The 23,269-nt window shown below is 37.9% G+C and overlaps 1 protein-coding gene across 2 annotated transcripts in view; it reads left to right on the top strand.

The window, feature by feature from the left end:
* The window catches only part of ACAD11 (acyl-CoA dehydrogenase family member 11), a 103,946-nt gene that overhangs the window by 9,763 nt on the left and 70,914 nt on the right, over window positions 1-23,269 (top strand). The window contains exons 3-5 of one of the 2 annotated variants that reach the window (XM_036851125.1): window positions 5,604-5,729; window positions 6,612-6,773; window positions 8,384-8,548. In XM_036851125.1, the coding sequence (XP_036707020.1) occupies window positions 5,604-5,729; window positions 6,612-6,773; window positions 8,384-8,548 (453 nt within the window). The remainder of the gene's footprint in view (window positions 1-5,603; window positions 5,730-6,611; window positions 6,774-8,383; window positions 8,549-23,269) is intronic. The other variant, XM_036851126.1, reaches the window with a different exon arrangement.

Here is a 23,269-nt window from a genome sequence, read left to right as displayed (position 1 = left end):
GTATGCCCTCTTTGGAGAAATGTCTATTTAGGTCTTCTACCCATTTTTTGATTGGGTTGTTTGTTTTTTTAATATTGAGCTGCATGAGTTGTTTATATCTTTTGGAGATTACTCCTTTGTCTGTTGATTTGTTGGCAAATATTTTCTCCCATTCTGAGGGTTGTCTTTCCGTCTTGTTTGTAGTTTCCTTTGCTTTGCAAAAGTTTTTAAGTTTCATTAGGTCCCATTTGTTTATTTTTGTTTTTATTTCCATTACTCTAGGAGGTGGATCAAAAAAGATCTTGCTGTGATTTATGTCAAAGACTCTTCTTCCTATGTTTTCCTCTAAGAGTTTGATAGTGTCTGGTCTTACATTTAGGTCTCTAATCCATTTTGTGTTTATTTTTGTGTATGGTGTTAGGGAGTGTTCTAATTTCATTCTTTTACATGTAGTTGTCCAGTTTTCCCAGCACCACTTATTGAAGAGACTGTCTTTTCTCCATTGTATATCCTTGCCTCCTTTGTCATAGATTTGTTGACCATAGCTGCATGGGTTTATCTCTGGGCTTTCTATCCTATTCCATTGATCTATATTTCTGTTTTTGTGCCAGTACCATATTGTCTTCATTACTGTAGCTTTGTAGTATAGTCGGAAGTCACGGAGTCTGATTCTTCCAGCTCCGTTTCTTTCCCTCAAGACTGCTTTGGCTATTTGGGGTCTTTTGTGTCTCCATACAAATTGTGAGATTTTTTGTTCTAGTTCTGTAAAAAATGCCATTGGTAATTTGATAGGGATTGCACTGAATCTGTAGATTGCTTTGAGTAGTATAGTCATTTTCACAATGTTGGTTCTTCCAATCCAAGAACATGGTATATCTCTCCATCTGTTGGTATCATCTTTAATTTCTTTCACAAGTGTCTTATAGTTTTCTGCCTACAGGTCTTTTGTCTCCCTAGGTAGGTTTATCCCTAGGTATTTTATTCTCTTTGTTGCAATGGTAAATGGGAGTGTTTCCTTAATTTCTCTTTCAGATTTTTCATCATTAGTGTATAGGAATGCAAGAGATTTCTGTGCATTAATTTTGTATCCTGCAACTTTACCAAATTCATTGATTAGCTCTAGTAGTTTTCTGGTAGCATCTTTAGGATTCGCTATGTATAGTATCAGGTCATCTGCAAACAGTGACAGTTTTACTTCTTCTTTTCCAATTTATATTTCTGTTATTTCTTTTTCTTCTCTGATTGCCGTGGCTAGGACTTCCAAAACTATGTTGAATAATAGTGGTGAGAGTGGACATCCTTGTCTTGTTCCTGATCTTAGAGGAAATGCTTTCAGTTTCTCACCATTGATGTTTGCTGTGGGTTTGTTGTATATGGCCTTTATTATGTTGAGGTAGTTTCCCTCTATGCCCACTTTCTGGAGAGTTTTTATCATAAATGGGTGTTGAATTTTGTCAAAAGCTTTTTCTGCATCTATTGAGATGATCATATGGTTTTTCTTCTTCAATTTGTTAATATGGTGTATCACATTGATTGATTTGTGTATATTGAAGAATCATTGCATCCCTGGGATAAATCCCTCTTGATCATGGTGTATGTACCTTTTAATGTGTTGTTGGATTCTGTTTGCTAGCATTTTGTTGAGGATTTTTGCATCTATGTTCATCAGTGATATTGGTCTGTAGTTTTCTTTTTTTGTAGTATCGTTGTCTGGTTTTGGTATCAGGGTGATGGTGGCCTCATAGAATGAGTTTGGGAGTGTTCCTTCCTCTGCAATTTTTTGGAAGAGTTTGAGAAGGATGGGTGTTAGCTCTTCTCTAAATGTTTGATAGAATTCACTGTGAAGCCATCTGGTTGTGGACTTTTGTTTGTTGGAAGATTTTTAATCACAGTTTCAATTTCATTACATGTGATTGGTCTGTTCATATTTTCTATTTCTTCCTGGTTCAGTCTTGGAAGGTTATACCTTTCTAAGAATTTGTCCATTTCCTCCAGGTTGTCAGTTTTATTGGCATAGAGTTGCTTGTAGTAGTCTCTTAGGATGCTTTGTATTTCTGCGGTGTCTGTTGTAACTTCTCCTTTTTCATTTCTCATTTTATTGATTTGAGTCCTCTCCCTCTTTCTCTTGATGAGTCTGGCTAATGGTTTATCAATTTTGTTTATCTTCTCAAAGAACCAGCTTTTAGTTTTATTGATCTTTGCTATCATTTCCTTCATTTCTTTTTCATTTATTTCTGCTCTGATCTTTATGATTTCTTTCCTTCTGCTAACTTTGGGTTTTGTTTCTTCTTCTTTCTCTAGTTCCTTTAGGTGTAAGGTTAGATTGTTTATTTGAGATTTTTCTTGTTTCTTGAGGTAGACTTCTATTGCTATAAACTTCCCTCTTAGGACTGCTTTTGCTGCGTCCCATAGGTTTTGGATCGTCATGTTTTCATTGTCATTTGTCTCTAGGTATTTTTTGATTTCCTCTTTGATTTCTTCAGTGATCTCTTGGTTATTTAGTAACGTATTGTTTAGGCTCCATGTGTTTGTGCTTTTTATGTTTTTCTCCCTGTAATTGATTTCTAATCTCATAACGTTGTGGTCAGAAAAGATGCTTGATATGATTTCAATTTTCTTAAATTTACTGAGGCTTGATTTGTGACCCAAGATGTGATCTATCCTGGAGAATGTTCCGTGTGCACTTGAGAAGAAAGTGTAATCTGCTTTTTTGGATGGAATGTCCTATAAATATCAATTAAATCTCTCTGGTCTATTGTGTCCTTTAAAGCTTGTGTTTCCTTATTAATTTTCTGTTTGGATGATCTGTCCATTGGTGTAAGTGAGGTGCTGAAGTCCCCCACTATTATTGTGTTACTGTCAATTTCCTCTTTTAGAGCTGTTAGCAGTTGCCTTATGTATTGAGGTGCTCCTATGTTGGGTGTATAAATATTTACAATTGTTATATCTTCTTCTTGAACTGATCCCTTGATCATTATGTAATGTCCTTCCTTGTCTCTTGTAACATTCTTTATTTTAAAGTCTCTTTTATCTGATATGAGTATTGTTACTCCAGCTTTCTTTTGATTTCCATGTGCATGGAATATCTTTTTCCATCCCCTCACTTTCAGGCTGTATGTGTCCCTAGATCTGAAGTGGGTCTCTTGTACACAGCATATATATGGGTCTTGTTTTTGTATCCATTCAGCAAGCCTGTGTCTTTTGGTTGGAGCATTTAATCCATTCACGTTTAAGATAATTATCTATATGTATATTCTTATTACCATTTTCTTAATTATTTTGGGTTTGTTTTTGTAGGTCCTTTTCTTCTCTTGTGTTTCCCACTTAGAGAAGTTCCCTTAGCATTTGTTGTAGAGCTAGTTTGGTGGTGCAGAATTCTCTTAGCTTTTGCTTGTCTGTAAAGCTTTTGATTTCTCCATCGAATCTGAATGAGATCCTTGCTGGGTAGAGCAATCTTGGCTGTAGGTTCTTCCCTTTCATCACTTTAAGTATATCATGCCACTCCCTTCCGGCTTGTAGAGTTTCTGCTGAGAAATCAGCTGTTAACCTTATGGGAGTTCCCTTGTATGTTATTTGTCATTTTTCCCTTGCTGCTTTCAATAATTTTTCTTTGTCTTTAATTTTTGCCAATTTAATTACTATGTGTCTTGGTGTGTTTCTCCTTGGGTTTATCCTCTATTGGACTCTCTGCACTTCCTGGACTTGGGTGGCTATTTCCTTCCCATGTTAGGGAAGTTTTTGACTATAATCTCTTCACATATTTTCTCTGGTCCTTTCTCTCTCTCTTCTCCTTCTGGGACCCCTATAATGCGAATGTTGTTGTGTTTAATGTTGTCTCAGAGGTCTCTTAAACTGTCTTCATTTCTTTTCATTCTTTTTTCTTTTCTTAAGAATTTCACTTTTATTTATTTATTTATTTATTTATTTATTTATTTTTGGCTATGTTGGGTCTTCCTTTCTGTGTGAGGACTTTCTCTAGTTGTGGCAAGCAGGGGCTGCTCTTCATCGCGGTGCACAGGCCTCTCACTATCGCGGCCTCTCTTATTGCGGAGCACAGGCTCCAGACGCACAGGCTCAGTAGTTGTGGCTCACGAGCTTAGTTGCTCCACGGCATGTGGGATCTTCCCAGACTAGGGCTCGATCCCGTGTCCCCTGCATTGCCAGGCAGATTCTCAACCACTGCACCACCAGGGAAGCCTCATTCTTTTTCTTTATTCTGTTCCACAGCAATGAATTCCTCCATTCTGTCTTCCAGGTCACTTATCTGTTCTTCTGCCTCAGTTATTCTGCTATTGATTCCTTCTAGTATATTTTTCATTTCATTTATTGTGTTTCATCTCTGTTTGTTTGTTCTTTAATTCTTCTAGATCTTTGTTAAACATTTCTTGCAATTTCTCAATCTTTGCCTCCATTCTTTTTCCGAGGTCCTGGATCATCCTCACTATCATTATTCTGAATTCTTTTTCTGGAAGGTTGCCTATCTCCACTTCATTTAGTTGTTTTTCTAGGATTTTATCTTGTTCCTTCATCTGGTACATAGCCCTCTGCCTTTTCATCTTGTCTATCTTTCTGTGAATGTGGTTTTTGTTCTCCAGGCTGCAGGATTGTAGTTCTTCTTACTTCGGCTGTCTGCCCTCTGGTGGATGAAGCTATCTAAGAGGCTTGTGCAAGTTTCCTGATTGGAGGGACTGGTGGTGGGTAGAGCTGGGTGTTGCTCTGGTGGGCAGAGCTCAGTAAAACTTTAATCCACTTGTCTGCTGATGGGTGGGACTGGGTTCCCTCCCTATTGGTTGTTTGGCCTGAGGCGACTGAACACTGGAGCCTACCCAGGCTCTTTGGTGGGGCTAATGGCAGACTCTGGGAGGGTTCACGCCAAAGAGTACTTCCCAGAACTTCTGTTTCCAGTGTTCTTGTCCTCACGGTGCCACACAGCCACCTCCCGCCTCTGCAGGAGACCCTCCAGCACTAGCAAGCTGGTCTGGTTCAGTCTCCTATGGGGTCACAGTTCTTTCCCCTGGGTCCCAATGAGCACACTACTTTGTGTGTGCCCTCCAAGAGTAGAGTCTCTGTTTCCCCCAGTCCTGTCAAAGTCCTGCAATCAAATCCCACTAGACTTCAAAGTCTGATTTTCTAGGAATTCCTCCTCCCATTGCCGGACCCCCAGATTGGGAAGCCTGACATGGGGCTCAGAACCTTCACTCCAGTGGGCGGACTTCTGTGGTATAAGTGTTCTCCAGTTTGTGAGTCACCCACCCAGCAGTTATGGGATTTGATTTTATCGTGATTGCGCCCCTCCTACCGCCTCATTGTGGCTTCTCCTTTGTCTTTGGATGTGGGGTATCTTTTTTGGTGAGTTCCAATATCTTACTGTCAATGATTGTTCAGCAGTTAGTTGTGATTCTGGTGTTCTTGTAAGCGGGAGTGGGAGCACGTCCTTCTACTCCACCATCTTGAACCAATCTCTCACACTAAGACTACTTTTAAGGAAAATACTAAGGAAATCATTATCCTCTGGGTTATTTGTTGATACTGTTTTAAAATTAATTTCTAGCCTTAATGTTAGCTCTCAAGTAATTATTAAATTTCTGTATTTCTGATTTTTAATTATCTATCATCCTATTTAGATTGATAGAGAATTTAAAGTCCAGAAAACTTTGTTTTCAATTGGATTCCCCATTCCCAAACCTTTATTGTACTGCAGTGATGCTTGTGTCATTGGAACAGAATTTTATGTGATGGAACATGTACAGGTAAATTAACACTTAATTGTACTTTTTGTTGCTTTTATTTTTAATTGTGAAATTAGGTGTTAATAAATGATAGTATATTAGTCTACATTGTAGGTAGTTAGTTTGCTTTGCAAGGGCTTAAACTTTTTTCTTTTTCTTAAAACAACAGAAATTTATTCTCTCAGTTCTGGAGGCTAGAAGTGTGAAGCCAAGGTGTCAGCAAGATTGGTTCTCTATGGAAGTTTTGTTTTGTTTTGGTTTCGGTTTTGTTTTTTTAAATTATTTTTTATTGAGATATAGTTGATGCACAATAGTATATAAGTTACAGGTGTATTACATAGTGATTCACAATTTTTAAAGGTTATACTCCACTTACAGTTATTATAAAATACTGGCTCTATTCCCTGTGTTGTATTAAACTTTCATTTTATTTTGAGCACCCACAGTTTGAGCGGGATGAAGTAAACTAGGAACAAGTTTAGTAATTAGGGCATATTGGCTTAGTCTTCCTCTAGGTGTCAGTAAAGAGCTATATGTAATGGCAATACATAAACCATCCAAATAGTAGGGGAAAAAAACTATTTCAAATAGGACATCAATCCATTAAAAATAAATCCAAATTGTTTTAAGGGTTTTTTTTTTATAAGATGTTACTTGAGATTAGTTTTTGTCCTTTAAGTTCATCTTGGTGTATCCTTGTATTTTCCCTTTGGCATGTACACTCTTATGTTAAACATGTTTCACAAATGACAGTTTTTCTAGCGCATTCTACAAAGAATTGGTTTTGGTTGTAAAACTGTATCCTGATCTTTTTTGTAGGCAACAGGGGATGATGACACAGCAAATAATTGGTTTGAAAAGATTTATTTTGTTTTATATTATCTGTTGTAATTGCTCCCATAGGGCCGAATCTTTCGTGATTTCACAATTCCTGGAGTTAGCCCAGCAGAACGCTCAGCCATATATGTGGCCATGATAGAAACCTTGGCTCAGTTACATTCCTTGAATATACAGTCACTGCAGCTGGAAGGATATGGTAGAGGTGCTGGGTACTGCAAAAGACAGGTAATGCATCCACACAAAGAGCTCCTTTTCTCAAGTTGTTGGAAATAATATTAGTTAAAATAAAAACCTATTATTTTATACTTTTCTGAAACTTGGCTATAACTTTTAATATCAGCTGTCAGATTGACTTGTTTTAAACATAAAATAATTTTATATTTTTAGATCAGATTTTGTTCAGCAAAAGCTTCTGTAACAGCATGTACATAAATACAGATTTAAAGCTGTTTCTATCTCGTCACTTAATTTACCAATATATTTTCTATACAATTTTCCCTTTTTAAATTAGTTTAACAGATATTTATTAAGCATGAATGTATGTTTAATATGTGCTGAATACTGTGTTAAATATCAGGAAAATAGAAATAAGTTCTTCCCCTAAAGGAACTTACGGTCATTTTTGAGACATCTATACCTGAATCTCATTTACATGAGACTTGAAAATGGTGTAAAAGAGTATGTAATCTGGTAGTAAATTGTTTGGTACTCATCATGAAAGCTGTTCCATTCAGAGGATAGATATCAGTATGCCCTTGCTTAGGTTGGGGAAAGCTTCCCGGGAAAGATATGTCTTGTACTGTGTATTTAAGGAAGGATAAAATCTAGAGCAATAGGGAAGAGATGGTGAGCATTTCAAACCAAAGGAACAGCAAGACCAGATATGTATGGGGCTGTTTCCCTTTGTACGTATGTCTTTTTGAGGGGGCAGAAGGGAGAGAAACAGGAACTAAGGTTTAGGGAATACTCGTTATGTGCCAGCTCCCATGCTAGGTGAGTTGTTAGACCTAGTGTTTTTTAATCTTTGTAACAACCCTAATACATAGGTATTACTACCCCCATTTTGCAGATGAGGAAACTGAGGCTTGCAGGTATTAAGTAATATACAAATAAGTGGCTTAGACATAATTTAAACCCAACCCTCTGTGATTCCAAAGATGAAGATCTTTACTGTACTAAATTGAACAGAGATACCTTAGAAAGTGGAGAGAGAGATATAAGTAGATAAATAATATTATTTCAGTTGATGGAGGACTTTGAGAATAGGTTGTCTTATTTGCATTCAATTCTAAGAACAATAAAAAAATCTTTGCATTTTTCATATCTATAATATATTTTTGAAGATTCTTTAGAAGATTCTATGGGTAATAAGGGGATTAAAATGAAAAATAAAGATCTCCCTTCTTCTTCTAGTCCCCATATTACAGTTTTCAAGGATTACTTATTTCTTGTGACCCTTCCAGAAATTTTCCATGTCTATTTTTTTGGTATGTACGTGTGTGTGTTTGTGTGTGTTCTTGTTTTTTTTTTTCTCCTTCCACATAATAGTTGCTGAATAAAGACTAGAACCCACGTCTCTTGATTCCTAGGCCAGTATTTTTTTTCCTGATAAAAGTCAAGGTAAGTAAAATGGAACTAGATGGAAGAGAAACTTAAATGTTGAAGTTTTCAGGCTGATATGAGTGTTTAGGCTAATATGAGTATCACGGCATTTGTCCTGAGCATTTAACACTAAAACAAAATTTGATATAATTGAATTTTGTTTTAATTTTAGAATTGCTGGATCTTATATTCCACTTTCAGCTCTGTCATTTTTTAAATTTATATATCTTTAGGTATCAACCTGGACAAAGCAATATCAAGCTGCAGCTCATCAGGACATCCCTGCCATGAACCAACTATCTGACTGGCTAATGAAAAACTTGCCAGACAATGACAATGAAGAAAATTTGATTCATGGAGATTTCAAACTAGATAACATAGTTTTCCACCCTAAAGAGGTATTGGAAGCCCTGTTTATAAAAAATTGAGTATGTCTGATTTGGGATACACATACTAAGTAGATGTTCCCCCAGAGCACTGAAGGAGCCCACCCCATCCCCATTCTTCCCCTATATTCAAAACTAACTTTACCACTCACAACTTTTAGAAATAAGTCCTGCAGATATTCTGGCATAGGTATCTGCCCACCTTAAAAGGCTGGGTCTAATCATCTGATTTACTACTTTAAAAGGATTTGGGAATTTACATGCATGTTGCTGTTTTCTTCAAAGAAATTTTTCAGCTACTAAATATATTTAGCTTATCCACGTTCTTGCTCTTTCTTCTGGTTCATTTTCATTTTTTTCCCTATCTGATAAAGAATTTTTAATTTGATTATTATAAGCTCAGAGAGGACAGAATTCCAAAAGACTCTTTTGAGGCTTCAAAAGAATTTGTATGAGGTTAATGTAACCTTGCCCTGTGTAAATGTACACAGTGTAATCTTTATAAAGAGTACAAACAAATCAGAACTATAACCCTCCTCCACTGAGCATAGTGAGGCATAAGATTGGAGGAGTGTGGTGGGAATGAAGAAAGTACTTCAGTTCTCCTCTCTTTACCTGTATGCCTTTGGACAAGACATTTATTTGGCCCTTAGTATTCTGATATTGATGTGAATGATTTACAGTTCCCTGAATCTTCCTTCTTAGGAGAAAATTTTCTGGGTTCATTAGTTTTCTCAGAATGCTAAGATGTTTTAGGGCAGGAAGAGCTGTTCTAAATTCATGTGCTAAGCTTCTGGGTTTCATGTTCGTTTCATACAGGAAGAGGACAGGATGAAAATAACATTATAAATTGCATTGCTATCGTAATTCAAAGTACTACTATATCAATTGAAAGTTCAAATATAATATAAAGACATACGAGCACATTCACCATCAAGACAGAAAATTTTTCACAGAAAAGTCAGTTTGGGTATTTAAATTATGTATATATAATTATACGTATGTGTGCATATGTAACTTATTGTTAATGGTATGGATGAATTCTGAATTATAACTGTTAAATATAGAATAAGAAAATTAAAGATTGCTAATTTATAACCTGGAAAAATTAGAAAAGCATATACCTTAAAACAGCAGGATCTGGTCTATATTTTATCTATTTCATTTGGTTCATTAATATTTTTGGAGCCTATCTTTGAATAAGTCAGCATTCTTTATGTGTTCTATCAATATAACTACAGTACTTTTACATTCATTACTTAAGCAAGAAAGGAAAAATTCAGACCTAAATCTCCTTAGTTATGTGTTGTCTACCAAAATGTTTAAATATGCTGAAATTAAATATTAAATATGCTGAAAGTAATGGCAGGTAAGTTCCAAATAGTTATTCCCTTTTTATATTTAATCTCATGTTAGAAAACCATTTTTTATAGGATTAAAGTTGCCAAACAGGAATCATCTAACTTAAGTTCTGTGTAGGCAATGCTAATTTGTTACATATATCATTATCTTTTATGTTTTAGGGTTATATAGTAGCTAGTAAAATGTCTTCTACTTTATACCCAGTAATCCCATAATTATTAGTTAAATCAAAGTTAATCAATTTCTGTCTCATATAAATATGCGTAGCTAATTGTTTTTTTTTTAATAGCTACTTTATTTATTTATTTATTTTCGGCTGTGTTGGGTCTTCATTTCGTTGGAGGGCTTTCTCTAGTTGCGGCAAGCGGGGGCCACTCTTCATCACGGTGCGGGGGCCACTCTTCACCGCGGTGCGCGGGCCTTTCACTATCGCGGCCCCTCCTGTTGCGGGGCACAGGCTCCAGACGCGCAGGCTCAGTAGTTGTGGCTCACGGGCCCAGTTGCTCCACAGCATGTGGGGTCTTCCCAGACCAGGGCTCGAACCCGTGTTCCCTGCATTAGCAGGCAGATTCTCAACCACTGCGCCACCAGGGAAGCCCTGTGTAGCTAATTTTTTATGGAAGTAACATACAGTTGACAAAGTACAAGTCAACTGGCATTTATTTATTGCCAACTATGTGCTCTGAAACATGGGGTTAGAAGGAAAAACAGCTCTTAATGAGCTCAAAATACAGATGGAGAGAAAAGATACTCGGGTAACAGCAGAGAACAATATGTACCCAAATGCTAAAGTATATCATACAATAAAACTAAGAGAGTAGTCAAAGAAGGAAAACATTCCCACTGTGGACTGGCATTAAAAGCTATGAAACTTTAGAATTTAATTCTAGTCAATAGTTTAATTCTAGTCAATAGTTCCATCTCATTTTTTAAATTTCATAAAGAAGTAGAAAATTAGACTATGTTTGTTTTTTCATGAAGGCACTTCACAAATTGGAAAATCAGTCCCTGGGTGTGTATAGGTATGTGCTCAACTGTATGTATTCCTAGGGGTATGATTGAAAGCTTTTTATTTTTCCTTTGAGGGTAAGGATTATACCTTTAATTAATTTTTTTCTTACCTTTGTGTCTAGAGTCTATATGGTAGATGCTCAATAAATGAGGACCTTCTAGACTAAGAGCTCCTATAAAGCAGTAAATGCATCTTATTCATTTCTGCAAGTAGTTACATGTTTCTGAATGAATCTATGTTAAAAGAATTGATTTTAATTAATCACTAAGGTACTATTTCCATCTCATTTATTTATGCTTAATTTTTATTCTCTACCAGTATGACCTTAACCCCTTTCTGTGCCTCAGTTTTTATTGTAACTTTTTATTTTGAAATCATTAAAGACTCACAAGAAGTTGTAAAATAGTAGAGGGCCCTGTGCATCCATCATCCAGATTCCCCAAAGAGATCTCACACAACTAGAGTATATTATCAAAGCCAGGAAACTGACATTGTGTGACTTGTGTGCCTTTTGGATTGGGGGAAAAAAAATTTCAGGGTGCCCAAGGAGCTGAAATGAGGTAATTGATATGGAGCAACTAGCTGGTACCTGGCACAACTGGTGCTCAACTTATTTCAATTCTCTTCTTCTTTTCCATTCTTTTCCCCTCTGTTTTTCTAAGATTGCCTATCAAGGTCTATTCTTTAGAAAAATTGGGGTAAAAGCAAATCTTTACTTTTAGTAGATATGTACTAAAACCTAAACAGTAGTTATAGGGGATGAAATTATAGGAGATTTATAAGTTGTACATTTCTGTAATGTTTAAGGTTTGAGGTTTTATTGGGTTTTTTTCCCCCAAACAACAGCATATTTTATTTTTGTCGTCAGAAAACACAACAATTAAGAAAGAAAACAAAAACAATTTTAAATGATAAACCATCTAGGAATGTGTGTGGTAAACCAGTAAAGAATTACTAAAGGCAATAACAAAACTAAAATATATCATTCAATTTCACAATCCCTAGTTATTTTCTAGTTACTGATATGTAAAGTATTTGAAGAATGTTTGAGCAAGTGTTTCAGTAGTACAAAATGCTCACTGCAATGTTTAAAAGAAATCCAGTTTTCCTGGAAAATATCATTAATTTTCCAAATATAAATCTTACCCATCTGGCAGAGAAATGTTTAAGACTTTGAAGTTTAATGTACATATTACCATTTCAACTTGAAAAATAAATATATTTAATAAACCCATAGATATTTTATCTGCATTCATTAATTAGTAGTCAGATGTATTTACGATAAATATAAGGACACTTTCTTCTGAAGTCATCTGCCTTGCAGCCTTTTATATGTTCTCTTATGAAAAAAAAATTTGTTATGCAAAACAAAACTTGTGTTTTTAATGGATTTTTCTTTTTAATTCCCCCACTATTTCTAAGATGTCAGTGTAGTTAGAGAAAAGCTTAGTTATAAAACTTAATTTTATTGCTAGAAAAGACAGGGGGATTGGGTTTTTTTCCAATCTTTTTACTTTCCAGATGTTTTTAAATACCCTTAATATGCTCTTTCGTCATAAAGCCAGGTTTTGAACTCAGACCTACTGACTTCCAATTCCATATGATTCCTTCCACACTGTACTGCTGCTTATCTCTGTTGGAACTGGTCAGCGTTGGTAATCTAGAAACTGAAACGCTTGTCTTTGACCACAGCCTCACTACCTTCTACTTCTTTTATTTCTTTATACCTCACGTGAGATGCTACAAATTTGATTGCTCTTACTTTAGAATCCATGAACCCCTTATGACTTCATTTGACTTCTCACCTTGCCTGGCCCAGGTGGGCATGATCAATCATTTCAAGAACTACCTTCTTTTTTTTTTTTTTTTTTTTAAACATCTTTATTGAAGTATAATTGCCTTACAATGGTGTATTAGCTTCTGCTTTATAACAAAGTGAATCAGTTATACATATACAATATGTTCCCATTTCTCTTCCCTCTTGCATCTCCCTCCCTCCCACCCTCCCCATCCCACCCCTCTAGGTGGTCACAAAGCACCGAGCTGATCTCCCTGTGCTATGCGGCTGCTTCCCACTAGCTATCTATTTTACATTTGGTAGTGTATATATGTCCATGACACTCTCTCACCCTGTCACATCTCACCCCACCCCCTCCCCATATCCTCAAGTCCATTCTGTAGTAGGTCTGTGTCTTTATTCCCGTCTTGCCACTAGGTTCTTCATGGCTTTTTTTTTTTCTCCTTAGATTCCGTATATATGTGTTAGCATACTGTATTTGTTTTTCTCTTTCTGACTTACTTCACTCTGTATGACAGACTCTAACTCCATCCACCTCATTACAAATACCTCCATTTCATTTCTTTTTATGGCTGAGTAATATTCCATTGTATATATGTGCCACATCTTCTTTATCCATTCATCTGTCGATGGACATTTAGGTTGCTTCCATGTCCTGGCTATTGTAAATAGAGCTGCAATGAACATTTTGGTACATGACTCTTTTTGAACTATGGTTTTCTCAGGGTATATGCCCAGTAGTGGGATTGCTGGGACGTATGGTAGTTCTATTTGTAGTTTTTAAGGAACCTCCAAACTGTTCTCCATAGTGGCTGTATCAATTTACATTCCCACCAACAGTGCAAGAGTGTTCCCTTTTCTCCACACCCTCTCCAACATTTATTGTTTCTGGATTTTTTGATGATGGCCATTCTGACCGGTGTGAGATGATATCTCATTGTAGTTTTGATTTGCATTTCTCTAATGATTAATGATGTTGAGCATTCTTTCATGTGTCTGTAGGCCATCTGTATGTCTTCTTTGGAGAAATGTCTATTTAGGTCTTCTGCCCATTTTTGGATTGGGTTGTTCGTTTTTTTGTTATTGAGCTGCATGAGCTGCTTGTAAATCTTGGAGATTAATCCTTTGTCAGTTGCTTCATTTGCAAATATTTTCTCCCATTCTGATGGTTGTCTTTTGGTCTTGTTTATGGTTTTCTTTGCTGTGCAAAAGCTTTTAAGTTTCATTAGGTCCCATTTGTTTATTTGTGTTCTTATTTCCATTTCTCTGGGAGCTGGGTCAAAAAGAATCTTGCTGTGATGTATGTCATAGAGTGTTCTGCATATGTTTTCCTCTAAGAGTTTGATAGTGTCTGCCCTTACACTTAGGTCTTTAATCCATTTTGAGTTTATTTTTGTGCATGGTGTCAGGGAGTGTTCTAATTTCATACTTTTACATGAACCTGTCCAATTTTCCCAGCACCACTTATTGAAGAGGCTGTCTTTTCTCCACTGTATATGCTTGCCTCCTTTATCAAAGATAAGGTGACCATATGTGTGTGGGTTTATCTCTGGGCTTTCTATCCTGTTCCATTGATCTATATTTCTGTTTTTGTGCCAGTACCAAACTGTCTTGATTACTGAAGCTTTGTAATATAGTCTGAAGTCAGGGAGCCTGATTCCCCCAGCTCCATTTTTCGTTCTCAAGATTGCTTTGGCTATTCGGGGTCTTTTGTGTTTCCATACAAATTGTGAAATTTTTTGTTCTAGTTCTGTGAAAAATGCCAGTGGTAGTTTGATAGGGATTGCGTTGAATCTGTAGATTGCTTTGGGTAGTAGAGTCATTTTCACAATGTTGATTCTTCCAACCCAGGAACATGGTATATCTCTCCATCTATTTGTATCATCTTTAATTTCTTTCATCAGTGTCTTATAATTTTCTGCATACAGGTCTTTTGTCTCCTTAGGTAGGTTTATTCCTAGATATTTTATTCTTTTTGTTGCAATGGTAAACGGGAGTGCTTTCTTAATTTCACTTTCAGATTTTTCGTCATTAGTGTATAGAAATGCAAGAGATTTCTGTGCATTAATTTTGTATCCTGCTACTTTACCAAATTCATTGATTAGCTCTAGGAGTTTTCTGGTAGCATCTTTAGGATTCTCTATGTATAGTATCATGTCATCTGCAAATAGTGACAGCTTTACTTCTTCTTTTCCGATTTGGATTCCTTTTATTTCTTTGTCTTCTCTGATTGCTGTGGCTAACACTTCCAAAACTATGTTGAATAATAGTGGTGAGAGTGGGCATCCTTGTCTTGTTCCTGGTCTTAGTGGAAATGGTTTCAGTTTTTCACCATTGAGGACAATGTTGGCTGTGGGTTTGTCATATATGGCCTTTATTATGTTGAGGAAAGTTCCCTCTATGCCTACTTTCTGCAGGGCTTTTATCATAAATGGGTGTTGAATTTTGTCGAAAGCTTTCTCTGCATCTATTGAGATGATCATATGGTTTTTCTCCTTCAATTTGTTAACATGGTGTATCACATTGATTGATTTGCGTATATTGAAGAATCCTTGCATTCCTAGGATAAACCCCACTTGATCATGGTGTATGATCCTTTTAATGTGCTGTTGGATTCTGTTTGCTAGTATTTTGTTGAGGATTTTTGCATCTATGTTCATCAGTGATATTGGCCTGTAGTTTTCTTTCTTTGTGACATCTTTGTCTGGTTTTGGTATCAGGGTGATGGTGGCCTCGTAGAATGAGTTTGGGAGTGTTCCTCCCTCTGCAATATTTTGGAAGAGTTTGAGAAGGATAGGTGTTAGCTCTTCTCTAAATGTTTGATAGAATTCGCCTGTGAAGCCATCTGGTCCTGGGCTTTTGTTTGTTGGAAGGTTTTTAATCACAGTTTCAATTTCAGTGCTTGTGATTGGTCTGTTCATATTTTCTATTTCTTCCTGGTTCAGTCTCGGCAGTTTGTGCATTTCTAAGAATCTGTCCATTTCTTCCAGGTTGTCCATTTTATTGGCATAGAGTTGCTTGTAGTAATCTCTCATGATCTTTTGTATTTCTGCAGTGTCAGTGGTTACTTCTCCTTTTTCATTTCTAATTCTATTGATTTGAGTCTTCTCCCTTTTTCTCTTGATGAGTCTGGCTAATGGTTTATCAATTTTGTTTATCTTCTCAAAGAACCAGCTTTTAGTTTCATTGATTTTTGCTATTGTGTCCTTCATTTCTTTTTCATTTATTTCCAACCTAATCTTTATGATTTCTTTCCTTCTGCTGGCTTTGGGGTTTTTTTGTTCTTCTTTCTTTAATTGCTTTAGGTGCAAGGTTAGGTTGTTTATTCGAGATGTTTCCTGTTTCTTGAGGTAGGCTTGTATTGCTATAAACTTCCCTCTTAGCACTGCTTTTGCTGCGTCCCATAGGTTTTGGGTCGTCGTATCTCCATTGTCATTTGTTTCTAGGTATTTTGTGATTTCCCCTTTGATTTCTTCAATGATCACTTCGTTATTAAGTAGTGTATTGTGTAGCCTCCATGTGTTTGTATTTTTTACAGATCTTTTCCTGTAATTGATATCTAGTCTCATAGCGTTGTGGTCAGAAAAGATACTTGATACGATTTCAATTTTCTTAAATTTTCCAAGGCTTGATTTGTGACCCAAGATATGATCTATCCTGGAGAATGTTCCATGAGCACTTGAGAAAAATGTGTATTCTGTTGTTTTTGGGTGGAATGTCCTATAAATATCAATTAAGTCCATCTTGTTTAATGTATCATTTAAAGCTTGTGTTTCCTTATTTATTTTCATTTTGGATGATCTGTCCATTGGTGAAAGTGGGGTGTTAAAGTCCCCTACTATGATTGTGTTGCTGTTGATTTCCCCTTTTATGGCTGTTAGTATTTGCCTTATGTATTGAGGTGCTCCTATGTTGGGTGCATAAATATTTACAATTGTTATACCTTCCTCTTGGATCGATCCCTTGATCATTATAGAGTGTCCTTCTTTGTCTCTTGTAATAGTCTTTATTTTAAAGTCTATTTTGTCTGATATGAGAATTGCTACTCCAGCTTTCTTTTGATTTCCATTTGCATGGAATATCTTTTTCCATCCCCTCACTTTCAGTCTGTATGTGTCTCTAGGTCTGAAGTGGGTCTCTTGTAGACAGCATATATATGGGTCTTGTTTTTGTATCCATTCAGCCAGCCTGTGTCTTTTGGTGGGAGCATTTAATCCATTTACATTCAAGGTAATTATCGATATGTATGTTCCTATTCCCATTTTCTTAAATATTTTGGGTTTGTTATTGTAGGTGTTTTCCTTCTCTTGTGTTTCTTGCCTAGAGAAGTTCCTTTAGTATTTGTTGTAAAGCTGGTTTGGTGGTGCTGAACTCTCTCAGCTTTTGCTTGTCTGTAAAGGTTTTAATTTCTCCATCGAATCTGAATGAGATCCTTGCTGGGTAGAGTAATCTTGGTTGTAGGTTTTTCTCCTTCATCACTTTAAGTATATCCTGCCACTCCCTTCTGGCTTGCAGAGTTTCTGCTGAAAGATCAGATGTTAACCTTATGGGGATTCCCTTGTGTGTTATTTGTTGTTTTTCCCTTGCTGCCTTTAATATGTTTTCCTTATATTTAATTTTTGACAGTTTGATTAATATGTGTCTTGGCGTGTTTCTCCTTGGGTTTATCCTGTATGGGACTCTCTGTGCTTCCAGGACTTGATTAACTATTTCCTTTCCCATATTAGGGAAGTTTTCAACTATAATCTCTTCAAATATTTTCTCAGTCCCTTTCTATTTCTCTTCTTCTTCTGGGACCCCTATAATTCGAATGTTGGTGCGTTTAATGTTGTGCCAGAGGTCTTTGAGACTGTCCTCAGTTCTTTTCATTCTTTTTTCTTTATCCTGCTCTGCAGTAGTTATTTCCAGCATTTTATCTTCCAGGTCACTTATCCTTTCTTCTGCCTCAGTTATTCTGCTATTGATCCCATCTAGAGTATTTTTAATTTCATTTATTTGGTTTTCATCGTTGCTTGGTTCCTCTTTAGTTCTTCTACGTCCTTGTTAAATGTTTCTTGCATTTTGTCTATTCTATTTCCCAGATTTTGGATCATCCTTACTATCATTATTCTGAATTCTTTTTCACGTAGTCTACCTATTTCCTCTTCATTTGTTCAGTCTGGTGTGTTTTGACCCTGCTCCTTCATCTGCTCTGTGTTTTTCTGTCGTCTCATTTTGCTTATCTTATTGTGTTTGGGGTCTCCTTTTCACAGGCTGCAGGTTCGTAGTTCCCGTTGTTTTTGGTATCTGTCCCCAGTGGCTAAGGTTGGTTCAGTGGGTTGTGTAGGCTTCCTGGTGGAGGGGACTTGTGCCTGAGTTCTGGTGGATGAGGCTGGATCTTGTCTTTCTGGTGGGCACGTCCACGTCTGGTGGTGTATTTTGGGGTGTCTGTGGCCTTATTATGATTTTAGGCAGCCTCTCTGCTAATGGATGGGGCTGTGTTCCTGTCTTGCTAGTTGTTTGGCATAGGGTGTTCAGCACTGTAGCTTGCTGGTCATTGAGTGATGCTGGGTCTTGATGTTGAGATGGAGATCTCTGAGAGATTTTTGCCGTTTGGTATTACGTGGAGCTGGGAGGTCTCTTGTGGACCAGTGTCCTGAAGTTGGCTCTCCCACCTCAGAGGCACAGCCCTGATGCCTGGCTGGAGCACCAAGAGCCTTTCGTCCACACGGCTCAGAGTAAAAGGGAGAAAAAATAGAAAGAAAGAAAGAAAGAAAGAGGCTATAATATAGTGAAGTAAAATAAAGCTATTATAAAGTAAAGCTATACAGACAAAATCTCACCCAGAAGCATTTACATATACACTCACAAAAAAAGGAAAAGGGGAAAAATTAATACATCCTGCTCCCAAAGTCCACCTCCTGAATTTGGGATGATTCATTGTCTATTCAGGTATTCAACAGATGCAGGCACATCAAGTTGATTGTGGAGCTTTAATCCGCTGCTTCTGAGGCTGCTGGGAGAGATTTCCCCTTCTCTTCTCTGTTCGCACAGCTCCCGGGGTTCAGCTTTGGATTTGGACCTGCCTCTGCGTGTAGGTCGCCTGAGGGCGTCTGTTCCCCGCCCAGACAGAACGGGGTTAAAGGAGCAGCTGCTTCGCTTCGGGGGCTCTGGCTCACCCAGGCCGCGGGGAGGGAGGGGTACGGAGGAGGCGGGGCGAGCCTGCGGCATCAGAGGCCGGCGTGACGTTGCAGCAGCCTGAGGCGCGCCCTGCGTTCTCCCAGGAAAGTTGTCCCTGGATCACGGGACACTGGCAGTGGCAGGCTGCACAGGCTCCCGGGAGGGGCGGTGTGGAGAGTGACCTGTGCTCGCACACAGGATTTTTGGAGGCGGCAGCAGCAGCCCCATCGTCTCACGCCCGTCTCTGGAGTTCGTTTAGGCGGCGCTCTGAATCCCCCCTCCCCGCGCGCCGCGAAACAAAGAGGCAAGAAAAAGTCTCTTGCCTCTTTGGCAGCTGCAGACTTTTTCCCGGTCTCCCTCCCAGCCAGCTGTAGTGCGCTAACCCCTTCAGGCTGTGTTCACGCCGCCAACCCCAGTCCTCTCCCTGCGATCCAACCGAAACTGAGCCTCAGCTCCCAGCCCCGCCCGCCCCGGCGGGTGAGCAGACAAGCCTCTCGGGCTGCTGAGTGCTGCTTGGCGCCGAGCCTCTGTGCGGGAGTCTCTCCATTTTTTCCTCTGCGCCCCTGTTGCTGTGGGGTCCGTGCTGATAGCCGCGGCTCGTGCCCGTCTCTGAAGTTCATTTAGGCGGCGCTCTGAATCCCCTCTCCTCGCGCACCAGGAAACAAAGAGGGAGGAAAAAGTCTCTTGCCTCTTCGGCAGCTGCAGACTTTTTCCCGGACTCCCTCCCGACTAGCTGTGATGCACTAACCCCTTCAGGCTGTGTTCACACCGCCAGCCCCAGTCCTCTCCCTGCGATCCGACCGAAGCCCTAGCCTCAGCTCCCAGCCCCGCCCGCCCCGGCGTGTGAGCCGACACGCCTCTCGGGCTGGTGAGTGCAGGTCGGCACCGATCCTCTGTGCGGGAATCTCTCCACTTTGCCCTCCGCACCCCTGTGGCTGTGCTCTCCTCCGTGGCTCCGAAGCTCCCCCCTCCGCCACCCGCAGTCTCTGCCCGCGAAGGGGCTTCCTAGTGCGTGGAAATCTTTCCTCCTTCACAGCTCCCTCCCACTGGTGCAGGTGCCGTCCCTATTCTTTTGTCTCTGTTGTTTCTTTTTTTCTTTTGCCCTACCCAGGTACGTGGGGATTTTCTTGCCTTTTGGGAGGTCTGACGTTTTCTGCCAGCGTTCAGTGGGTGTTCTGTAGGAGCAGTTCCACGTGTAGATGTATTTCTACTGTATCTGTGGGAAGGAAGGTGATCTCCGCGTCTTACTCTTCCACCATCTTCTCTCCTCCCAAGAACTACCTTCTTTATTATCAATGAATTAATAATTTTTTGACTGGATGTGTGTGCAAGTAATGTAAGAGTTATAAAGTTTCCTGACCTTATATTGTTATTCCAGAATCTTCTCACCTCTTGACTTTATATATAATCTCCAACCCTGATCTTGGTTCATTGTATTTTTGCTACAGAATGAAGTTGTAAAGTCACGTTAATGGGGTCTGGGACATATCTATGCTGCATAATTTCATCTAGGTTGGAACTTCATCTCTTTGTAAAATCTGTGACATTTTTTTAAATGTTTTTTTCAAATCTTTTCTATTCTTCTCGAACTATCAAGTTGCCTTTTACATCTAGACTCCCACTCTCACATTTGGACTTGATTCGTTTTTGTCCTTTTAGTCACTTTTCAGCACAAGCTACTTTCTAGGGATTACATACCCCTGGAAGTTCTCTTGATGTTGTTGAAGACATTTCAGTCCACTACACAATGTTTCCTTCATGCAGACTGATGGGTGACATTTTTCTTAAGCCATTGCCAAGAAAAATTGTTACTTTTTAAAAATTAAAGTATAGTCGATATATAGTATTATGTAAGTTACAGGTGTACAGTATAGTGATTCACAAATTTTAAAGGTTATACTCCATTTATAGTTATTATAAAATATTGGCTATATTCTCTGTGTCCTTATAGCTTATTTTATACATAATACTTTGTACCTCTTAATCCCCTACCTCTAAATTGCCCCTCCCTCCTTCCCTCTCCCCATTGGTAACCACTAGTTTGTTCTCTAAGTCTATAAGTCTGTTTCTTTTTTGTTATATTCACTAGTTTATTTTTTACATTCCACATATAAGTGATATCATGCAGCATTTGTCTTTCTCTGTCCAACTTATTTCACTTAGCATAATACCATCCAAGTCCATGCACGTTGTTGCAAATGGCAAAATTTCCCTCTTTTTTATGCCTGAGTAGCATTCCATTGTGTATATATATATATATATCATGTCTTCTATATCCATTCATCTGTTGATGGACACTTAGGTTGCTTCCATATCTTGACTATTGTAAATAATGCTGGTATGAACACTGGATACATGTAACTTTTCAAATTAGTGTTGTTGTTTTCTTCAGATGTATACCCAGGAGTGGAATTGCTGAGTCATATTATAGTTCTATTTTTAGTTTTTTGCAAAACCTCCATACTGTTTTGCACAGTGGCTGCACGAATTCACATTCCCACCAACATTGTATGAGGGTTCCCTTTTCTCCACATCCTCACTAGCATTTGCTATTTGTGTTCTTTTTGATGATGGCCATTGTGACAGGTGTGAGGTGATATCTCATTGTGGTTTTGATTTCATTTCCCTAATGATTAGCGATGTTGAACATCTTTTCATGTGCCTGTTGACCATCTGCATTTCCTCTTTGGAAAAAAGTCTATTCAGGTCTTATGCCCATTTTTTAATCAGGTTTTTTTTTTTTTTAAATATTGAGTTGTATGAGCTGTTTATATATTTGGGATATTAATCCCTTATTGGTCATATCATTTGCAGATATTTTCTCCCATTCAGTAGGTTGTCTTCTTATTTTGTTGATGATTTCCTTTGCTGTGCAAAAGCTTTTAAGTTTAATTAGGCCCCATTTGTTTATTTTTGCTTTTATTTCCTTTGCTTTAGGAGATAAATCTAAAAACGTATGGCTACAATTTATATCAAAGAGTGTGGTCTGTTTTCATCTAGGAGTTTCATTTCTAGTCTTACATTTAGGTCTTTAATCCATTTTGAATTTATTTTTGTATGTAGTGTGAGAAAATGTTCTTATATCATGCTTTTACATGTAGCTGTCCAGTTTTCTCAGAACCAGTTTTGAAGAGACTGTCTTCTCCATTATATATTCTTGCCTCCTTTGTCATAGATTAATTGACCATAAGTGCGTGGATTTATTTCTGCATTCTCTGTTATATTCCATTGATCTTTGTGTCTGTTTTTGTGCCAATACCATACTGTTTTAATGACTGTAGCTTTGTAGTATAATCTGAAGTCAGGGAGCATGATTCCTCCACTTCTGTTCTTTCTCAAGATTGTTTTGGCTATTCAGGGTCTTTTGTGTTTCCATAAAAATTTAATTTTTTTTTGGCCACACTGCACGCCTCGTGGGATCTTAGTTCCCCTACCAGGGATTGAACTTGGGCCCTTGGCAGTGAAAGCACAGAGTCCTAACCACTGGATCTCCAGGGAATTCCCTCCATATAAATTTAAGAATTATTTGTTCTAGTTCTGTGAAAAATGCCATTGGTATTTTGATAGGGATTGCATTGAATCTGTAGATTGCCTTGGGTAGTATGGTCATTTTAAGAATATTAATTCTTCCAGTCCAAGAACATGGTATATCTTTCCATCTGTTTGTGTCATCTTCATTTTCTTTTGTCAGTATCTTATAGTTTTCCAACTGCAGGTCTTTTACCTCCTTAGGTAGGTTTATTCCTAGGTATTTTGTTCTTTTTGATGCAATGGTAAATGGGATTCTTTCCTTAATTTCTTTTTCTGATAGTTCATTGTTAGTGTATAGAAATGCAACAGATTTCTGTACATTAATTTTGTATCCTGCAACTTTGCCAAATTCATTGATGAGCTCTAGTAGTTTTCTGGTGGTGTCTTTAGGATTTTCTATGTATAGTACCATGTGATCTACAAAGAGTGACAGTTTTACTTTTTCCTTTCAAATTTGGATTCCTTTTATTTCTTTTTCTTGTCTGACTGCTGTGATTAGGACTTCCAATACTATATTGAATAAAAATGGCAAGAGTGGGCATCCCTGTCTTGTACCTGATCTTAGAGGAAATCCTTTCAGCTTTTCACTGTTGAGTATGATGTTAACTGTGGGTTTGTCATGAATGACCTTCATTATGTTGAGATATGTTCCCTACTCTATGCCCACTCTCTTGAGAAAAATACCATAAATGGATGTTGAATTTTGTCAAAAGCTTTTCCTGCATCTATTGAGATGATCATATGATTTTTATTCTTCAGTTTATTAATGTGGTGTATCACATTGATTAATTTGCAGATATTGAAAAGTCCTTCCATCCCTGGGGTAAATCCCACTTTATCATGGTGTATGATCCTTTTAATGTGTTGTTGT

This window comes from Balaenoptera musculus, chromosome 4 (genome assembly GCF_009873245.2).
Source record: "Balaenoptera musculus isolate JJ_BM4_2016_0621 chromosome 4, mBalMus1.pri.v3, whole genome shotgun sequence".
In the NCBI taxonomy this organism is placed as follows: Eukaryota; Metazoa; Chordata; class Mammalia; order Artiodactyla; family Balaenopteridae; genus Balaenoptera; species Balaenoptera musculus.
This window is presented reverse-complemented; position numbering and strand designations above follow the sequence as displayed.